The sequence below is a fragment of the Myotis brandtii genome, unplaced genomic scaffold, assembly GCF_000412655.1.
Source record: "Myotis brandtii unplaced genomic scaffold, ASM41265v1 scaffold303, whole genome shotgun sequence".
Lineage (NCBI taxonomy): Eukaryota > Metazoa > Chordata > Mammalia > Chiroptera > Vespertilionidae > Myotis > Myotis brandtii.
The window spans coordinates 1,466,751-1,475,777 of NW_005361573.1; the positions used below are offsets into that span (position 1 = coordinate 1,466,751).

The 9,027-nt window shown below is 48.8% G+C and overlaps 1 protein-coding gene across 1 annotated transcript in view; it reads left to right on the forward strand.

The window, feature by feature from the left end:
* Window positions 1-9,027, forward strand: part of MYO18B (myosin XVIIIB) — a 171,154-nt gene that overhangs the window by 90,295 nt on the left and 71,832 nt on the right. The window contains exons 31-32 of the mRNA XM_014542478.1: window positions 523-633; window positions 4,022-4,126. Of these exons, the coding sequence (XP_014397964.1) occupies window positions 523-633; window positions 4,022-4,126 (216 nt within the window). The remainder of the gene's footprint in view (window positions 1-522; window positions 634-4,021; window positions 4,127-9,027) is intronic.

Below are 9,027 nucleotides of genomic sequence, written 5' to 3' on the forward strand. Positions count from 1 at the left end.
ATCCTACCATCCGCTCACTCACCTGTCCTCCCATCCATGGCCGCCCCAGGGATGATGGCAAATGTTTCATCTTAGCAGTGTTGAGAAGGATTCTGAGGCTCCATCTAAATCTGGGGCCAGTGATCTCTCCAGGTGTTCAGCTCCTCCTGAATAACATTTCATCGTACTGTCCGCTCACTCACCTGTCCTCCCATCCATGGCCGCCCCAGGGATGGCCGCCCCAGGGATGATGGCAATGCTTCACCTTAGCAGTGTTGAGAAGGATTCTGAGGCTCCATCTAAACTCAGCAGAAGAGCATATGATTGATTGGTGATGTCTGTTACGACCACAGGAAGGGACAGAGGCAGCATTTGGGCTACTTATTGACTATTTTTTTACCTTCCTGGGTGTCTGGGGGGATAATTTGACTCTTGTCCATGCACGCCAAAAACAAAAAATGCAACCGGAATGCTAAGGATGGCATGGAGGGCCAGGGGAGTGGGTGAGGGTCACCCTCATGTGCTGTCCTTGCTGCCCCCCAGCTCCGCCAGCGGCTGGAGCTGGAGATAGAGCGGATGAAGCAGATGCACCAGAAGGACCGGGAGGACCAGGAGGAGGAGCTGGAGGATGTCCGCCAGTCCTGCCAGAAGCGGGTACGTAAGCAGCTAAGCAGCGGCTATAGCTGTGCCCTTGGGGCAGGGCCGGCCCAGGCCTGGTACCCTCTTCCTTAGAGCGAGGCGGGTGCAGGGCTTGGGGACGGACTCCTTGGGCAGTCACCTGAGACCTTAGCTCCCTGGATGCTTTCAAGCGTGCTGGGGCGGAAGTACCTATCTTAAATATGACCCAGAAACGTGCTCTGACTTATCAGCTGGTCCCCTGTGGTTGGACACTTAGGGTGCTTCTGATTTTCTGTTGTTATCCCCGATGCTGAGATGAATATCCTTATAGATGTGCTGACGGATAGGAGTATACGGTGGACCCTGAAGGTGGAATTGCCTCGAACTTCGGGGTGCGCCTCCCTGAGCAGGTGTCACCACTCCGGGGCCTCGTGGGTCTGTCGGAGCCTCGTGTGCCTTGTGCATCTCCAAGGAGGCGCTGAGTAGCATTCCCCAGAGTGGATTCCCCTTAGGAGCTCCCTAAACAGTCTCTGCAGAGCCCTCTGGACTCCAGGGGCTGAGTCAAATCCCAGCTCCATCGAAAACCTACAGTGTAGGGCTTTAGAGAAACCACAAAGCCTTACTAACAGCCTCACGTCTCTCGTCTGACAAATGGGATGCTAATGGCTACTGTGCAGCGTGAGAGTGAAGACTCCAGGAGCTCGCACATGTGGAAACATTGCAGAGTTTTGGAACGTAATCCCCGTGCATTAGAGCCGGAAGAGCAACACTGGGTTTCTAGGTGGCTGGGCCTGCAGGAGGGGCCAGGGAACAGCTTGGTGGCTGGCTTGCTCGTGGGTGTGATTAATCCTCAGGAGAAGGCGGGTGCAGGAACTTGGCGCCCTGCAGAGCCCACTGCTAAGCATCCTCCTGGGCAGGGCATGAGGGGGCCTTGGTGACTGGCAGGACTTCCACGGGAGACAGATCGGGCTGCCTCGACACCCTGCCATCCCTCCAGGGAGTAAGAACTGGGCCCATTCTCCACCCCCCAGTGGTGGGCGCTGCTGCATCCTCTCTTCATCCTGCTCTGCAGGTTCCCATGGCTCATCCCGAGGGGCCCAGCATGTCCCCCCTAGAGCTTTCTAGGACTGGAAAGAAAAAAGTCAGTGACTTGGGCCCAGCTAGATCTGTGTGTTCTTGAGTATGTCTCGTCACTCCTCGAGACTCTGTTTTCTCCTCTGTGAAATGGGAGGAATGATAGACCATGGTCTACCTTCACTATCTATATGGGGATGAGATAAAAGCAGGGGAAGTGTCTTCTAAACTGTAAAGTGCTGGAAGTTATCATCAAAGGGCCAGTTTCTGCTTATTTTCCTTTATTACATATTTAGGAGAAATGAATGGCATTCTTTGAACACCCATTGGGCGCCAGGCTGGGTTCTTAATGTCTATGGACTTATTGAATCCTCACACGAATGCTGTTTCTACAGGTGAAGTGACATGCCCAAGGTTCCCCAGCTAGGAAGTAGCCAAGCTAGGATTTGAACTTAGTTCTATCTGACTCCAAAGCCCAGACTCTTAACCAAGACACAAGATATTTTTTGTTGTTGTTTATTTTGCAACTGTTTGAATATGAAGGGCCATTTTGGAAGCACTTGATAGATGTCAACCTTGGGCAATGCTTCATCCCTTAGCACTTCCTGCACAATGACTTACCAAAGGCTCTGACAAGTCCTGCACTGAAGACCCTGTCAACTCAATGATTTCCATACTTATTCTAGCATGGACTCCCCTCCTCTCCCCCACATCATATCTGTGAATAGCATGTGGAAATATTCTACAGAACACGCTCCAGAAAATGTTGCCTTGCTCAATATATAGTTTTTATTATTTTGTATCTTTTTCAGAATTTGTTTTAGCCATTCCCGTCTTCATTCTGAAAGCAGATGTGAGCAGAATGCCTTATGTCTCTCTTAAAAGAAAATTTTGAAATGAACTTGCTTTCTACCTAAGTGACCATCAATCACTATTTTTTTCCCCTTCATGGGTCAGGAGGTAGAAGCCCTCAGTCCCTGTCCATGTGCCCTCCAGCGAAGGTTGCACCGTATCTGGTGCATTTCAAAAGCACCTCAAATCATGAGGGGGGCCCTGAGCCAGGGCCCCAGAGCGCTGGAGGTGTGACCCAGACCTTCCTGAGGTCTCGCCGTGGACAGATTTATAAAGGGGAAGGTGTTTTTCTCCGATGACAGACACTGACACTGCCTTCACATCTAGTGACTGCTCTGCTCAGTCTCTCTCGCGCCCTGGCAGGAAATCAATTGCTAGCAACCTGGGTGGGAATGCTAATGGCCATCTGGAGTGGCAGTGGAGCTGGGGCCCGGAGACCGATAACTAACTGCTCTTAGCAAAAACTGACTGAAGAGGATGCACTTTGGAGCCTCTTTCTGACTCAATTTGTCCATCTGTGAAATAGGGTCACTGAAGGCACAAGGTTACAGCGGGAGCATGAAGGGGTGAGATAACGTAGATGAGAGAGGCTGGAGGGGAAGAGGGTGAGCAAAGCTGGTGGGGTATTCACTCTAGCGGGGAGCTCCCGGCCTTGCTGGGTGATTGCTGAGAAATCAGCACCAACTGTAAATGCAGTGAGTCATTTGTAGCCAAATGTCTTAATCAGTTCAGGCTGCCATACCAGAATATCATAGACTTACTGCTCACAGTTCTGAGGCTGGGAAGTCCAAGACCAAGGTGTCTGGTGTGGGCTCTCTTCCTGGCTTGTAGGCAGCCACCTCCTCATTTTAAGTGGGGAGAGAGAGAGAGAAGAAGCAAGTTCTCTGGTGTATCCCCTCTTATAAGGGCACTTATCCCATCATGGGGACTCCACCCTGATGATGTCATTCCAACCTAATTACCACTCAAAGGCCCCACCTCCAAGTACCATTGCTTTGGGGGGAGGGTTTCAACAAGTGAATTTTGGAGGGACACTAGATAATCTCAAATCCAACTACTTTTTTTACTGCATCATGTATATTTATATGTTTAATAAGGGAGGCTGATGCATGTTAATATGTTGGATGTAGTGTCATGCAGATCCTGAAAAAATCAGAGGGCCAAGACTTAGAGATATTCAAGCTAGGGCATGGCACAGGTAGGAGACATCTGGTAGGGAATGGGTAGGGACCCGGGGGACGGGGCTTCACAGTGAGTGGTAGGGGCTCCCCGTAATTGCCCAGCCCTCCCCATAGTTGTTGGGCTCCCAAGCTTTTAGGCTCCTGAGTTCTCCAACAGAGACATCTGCTCCTAACCACCGGGGCAGCCTTTGTGGAACTGGGTGAAGGGCCTTGAACTCCACATCATCCCCTCCCCCTGGGGAGGGTCCCTGCCTTGTGGGATTTGTCCAGAGGTTTCTCATTTCTCCTGTGCATGGATCTGCCCTTTGTGCCCACAGCTCCGCCAGCTGGAAATGCAGCTGGAGCAAGAATACGAGGAGAAGCAGATGGTCCTCCATGAGAAGCAGGATCTGGAAGGCTTGATCGGGACCCTCTGTGACCAGGTGAGGGGGAGCCACCAGCAGACATTTGGGAGAGCGCGCTCCCTGCCTCGGGCCCTATAATAGAAGTAGATTTACGGGGAGGCCAGCTGGAAGGGTCTTTGGGCCGAGTGCCCTCTCCTCCACCAAGTCTGTCCCTGTCCACATTCACTGGCTCTTCATAAAGGGCCTTCCAGGGCCCACACTCAGCAGGGTTCTTAGAAGAACCGAGGAGAACAAAGAGGGTGGGTGCAGCCAGAGTGACAGACGGGGCACCTTGCCTTCAGCTGTTGGAGTGAGCGTGTGGACAACTCTTGCTTTAATGGGGCCCCTATGCTCACAGCTGGCTTCTCGTGAGAGCAAGACTCTTGCTAGAGGCAGCCAGGCTCAGAGGAAAAAAACATTCCCCAAACAGTTGGTGGCCCCTGGGTTTCCATTCCTGATCTCCCTGCCTTCTCTTCCTCCTTCCCTCTCTCCCAGAGGAAACCATTGTCCTGAGGTCGGGGCGTGAATTCCTCTGCATGTGTGTTTACACTTTGACCATGTTCGGCACATGCGATTCTATCTGGCCCCCTCCGTATACTATGTTTCCAGATTAGGCTATGATAATTTATGTAGCTCTAATGCCGTCATTTTAACCGCTGCACAGTATAGCGGCACATGCGATTCTCTATCTGGCCCCCTCCATATACTATGTTTCCAGATTAGGCTATGATAATTCATATAGCTCTAATGCCGTCATTTTAACCGCTGCACAGTATACATATTTTTAAATTCCCTTTTTCTGTTGGTGAATATTTAGTCGTTTCCACTCCAAGACACACACTTGCAGTGCGTATTCTTATATATGTCTCATCGCACACAGGGACGGGTGTCGCCAGGGTGTGTAGCTGGAAGAGGATTGCTGGCTCCTAGGACGGTCTCATTTTGGAATTATTAGATGTCGCCCAAATCGTTCCCCAACGTGACTGTCTCGTTTCCACTCCAAGACACACACTTGCAGTGCGTAGCTGGAAGAGGATTGCTGGCTCCTAGGATGGTCTCATTTTGGAACTATTAGATGTCGCCCAAATCGTTCCCCAACGTGACTGTGACAGTTTCTACTGTCACTAGCAGGATTTTTTAAATGTTTGCTTCCCCATGTCTCCGCTGACACGTGTCACTGCCAGATAGTTTTAAAATGTTTGCCAGCCACCGAGTGTTAATAGCATTGCTGGTCCCCTCACCCTCATCGCTAGTGAGGCTGTGTGTTCCTAACGTTTGTTATGGTCGTCTCGATGTGAATTGCCTAGTCAGTCTTTTGGCTTCTTTTTTCCTATTGGTCATTCATGATCCTTATACAAGATGTTAGTCCATTTTTGATTACATATGTTGCAAATATATCCTACTCTATGGGAAACATTGCACTTTATGATGCCCTTCACTTAAAGTGTTATTTATTTTAAATGTTTTCATTGATTTTTTTTTAGAGAGAGGAAGGGAGAAGGAGAGAGAGAGAAACATTGATTGGTTGCCTCCCAAATGCACCTGGGCATGTGCCCTGACTGTGATTAATCCAATTTTAGTCTGTAATAACTTCTCAGACAATGTAATTTACTTGCGTTTCTTACAGTGACCGATACATTTGAATTTATTTCTGTTCTCTTCTTTTGTGTTTAGTATTATTTGGTTCATTGTCCCTTTTTTTTGCTTTTTTGCTTGACTGTTTTCCTGCTTGTGGATAGATTGATCATGTATTCATTCTATGATCACTTTTGCTCACTGCGGGTGCTGAAGCTACAAATCATATTTCTATTCTTGTGGTAGTCGCCATACATTTTAAGATAAGCACTTAATTATAATTTTCCCTAACATACTTTATTTAGTTTTCACAACAGTGCTGTGGGGTACGTATTATTAGTTTCTACATATAAATGAAAGAAGTGAAGCTCAAAAGTAAAGCAAATTGCCCAGGATCACATAGCTTGTTAGTGGCCTGTGTGGATTTGAAAGGACGTGTCTATTATTTGAAAACCCATATTTTTTAAAATAGAACATCACATTGCTTAAAAATGATTAAGATCCAGTTAACTAGAATCATCCTGTTGTGGCCCATCATTTTTTCATATTATTATAAGTCAGCCCAGTTCTGCCGTTAATTTGATGTGCAACCTTCAGCAACTCACCTTCTCTGGCCAAACCTCAATTTTCCCATCTGTAAAGGGGCTTGGTTATCCCTAACAGCCGTTCCAGGTCCTACTGTTCCCGTGCTCAGAGAGTTCTTTGACCACAGACATTTAACAACTGCCCCCAACAGGTTGCCTTCATTATTAATGGCGAAACAATCGAGGCTTGACCACAGCTTCCCACAACAACACTAAACATTATTTAGATTTATTGGTTAATTATTCACCAGTTTTATCTAAATTTGAATCTTTGTGCTGTAAAATGTGAACTTGCAGAGTGACATTCATTTCCCATTAACCTAATGAGTCCTTCCCTCCGCCCTCCCCTCCTGTAGCCATTCATTATGGAAGGGAGGAGGCCTTGGTCTGAGGTTTTGCTGTGAATTTCGTTTTCAATGATCCCTCTGGGAAGGAGATGGTGGTGGCATTTTCAGGGTCGTTCTGGCAGAGAAGAGGGTAGAATCTGAGCCATCCCTACTGCACGGTCAGTTCCAGCATCAGGGGGTGTACTGATGCCAACCTGCCCCACGGGAGAATTAAAGGCACTTTAGGATGTGTGCCGAACAAGAACAGACACAAAAATAAGCAAGGTGCCAAGCACACTGCTTAGATGCAGTCATGGTATAGGGCCTGGGCTCAAGTGAATAAATCGGGATTTGGGTTCCAGTAGGCACTGTGGTACAGTGGTTAGAGCCCTGCACAGCCAGGGACTGGCCTTGGACAGATCACCTGCCCACTCCATGTCAGTCTTGTCAGCTGTAACTCTGTTTCCTGCCCCAACCCCATGTTTCATACTCTCATACTAATCACCCAGAACAGAATGTACAAGGCTGTTTCTCAGGCCAATCCCCCCCCCCACCCACCTCATCTGTGCTCTCGCAGTGCCTTCCACCTGCAGGCCCGTCCTGCTCCTCGCTGAGCCGTCCCATTCATGATCCCAACGCAGCCTGGGCGGGACCACGCTTCTCTGGGCCTCCATGATGCCTATTCTTCAGTGGAAAGAGCAAATCATACGTCCCCATCTGTGCTCTCGAAGTGCCTTCCACCTGCAGGCCCATCCTGCTCCTCGCTGAGCCGTCCCATTCATCTAAGGCTCTTCCTGATCCCAACGCAGCGTGGGCGGGACCATGCTTCTCTGGGCCTCCATGACGCCTTTTCTTCAGTGGAAAGAGCGAATCACACGTCTCTCATCATACAGTTTACAAAAAGGACTTCTTTGCAGTCAGCCAAGTTGGGTTCGTATCCTAACTCTGCCACTTACTGCTAGCTGAGTAATCTTGGGCAAACTGCTTCCCCTCCATAAGCTTTAGTTTCTTCATCTGTGAAATGGGGATCATGATACTGCACAGCTCAGAGATTCACTATGACGATGAACTGTGCTGACAGCCATACAGTGTTTAGAACAGTGTCTGACACTCAGCCCTCTATACCTGTACGCTATTACCACTTTTATAAAGCCAATCATAATAATAATGTCTATTGTTAAGAGATTGTCACAGGAGTTCAATGTAATGACTTGTGACAAAGGCCTGGCACAATGCCCAGGACTCAGCTCGGCTCAGCAGGTGAGAATATGAATATACATGTATAATATATATTACATATATAGCATATTATACAGGGTGTCCCAAAACATGTATACACACTTCAACAGCTGATAGCTCAGTTTTGAAAATGAAATGTATTTTAATAACCACTGCCTTTATAATTATTCAAAGTGTGTGTGTGTATATTTTGGGGGGACACCCTATATCGATATATAATCTCCAACATTTATAACGTAAAGCAATACATCTGAGAACAAAGAGGCTGTATCCTAAGAACTGACTCATTTTTCAAAGAGTTTGAAGCTGGTGGTAGAGAAGGAGTGACGCAGAGTCTGAAGGAGTGCGTTCCGGCCACCAGACAACACCCATAACCCCTTCTCTTTGTAAAGCCCTCGGCAGCGTGCACAGGGCTTTCCGATCCGTCATCACGTCTGATTTCTGTCTTACCTCAACAGCGAGGATAGGGAGTTTTTTTAACCCCCTCTTTTACAGACGAGGACACTCAGGTTCAGAGCGGTGACCTAACTCAGCCACAGTTCCCGCTGCTTAAAGCCTGGGCCTCCTCATTCTCAATCCCACCTTCGTTCCGGAGCACCCCAGGCCATTGTGAGCATTGCAGGGAATGGCTGTGCTTGGCACAGAGACCCAGGTACCCGGATGTGGAGAGACTGAGTCCCAGGGTTGAGGCATCCGGGCCCCATTTTCTGTGATACGCTCGTCTCATCGATGGTGCCGTGTCCTTCCCGCTGGTCCCCTGAAGAGAAGGCGCTGTTGTTTCTCGCAGAGATGCGAGCTCAGTGTCCAGTCGGCGCTGTGTTTGCAGGGGAGACCGTGGTCTGGGGCGGTTTCATGTCGAGCCCCACATCATTCTGTCTCCCTTGGTTTGTCTGTCTGTAGTTGTCTGTGGGCAGTTGTCATCCTCCTGGTGCCGAGGTCAGGGTGTGGCTTCAGGGTTCTGGGGAAGGAGTGCGCTCGCTTCTGGGTAAGGTCCCTCTGTGGAAAGTGACCTTGTCAGCCTGTCCTTAACTGACAAAGGGGACCAGCTCAGGGGACAGAAAGGCCGGTTTAGAGCTTCGAAAGCTGTGCAGCTATGTTAATACTATTTACTGACGTGTAACATGCATGCAGAGAAGTATACCATGTCCCATCCATGCAGCTCAACAAATTTCCATAAATTCATGAAGCCAGCACCAAGATCAATAACATTGATAAC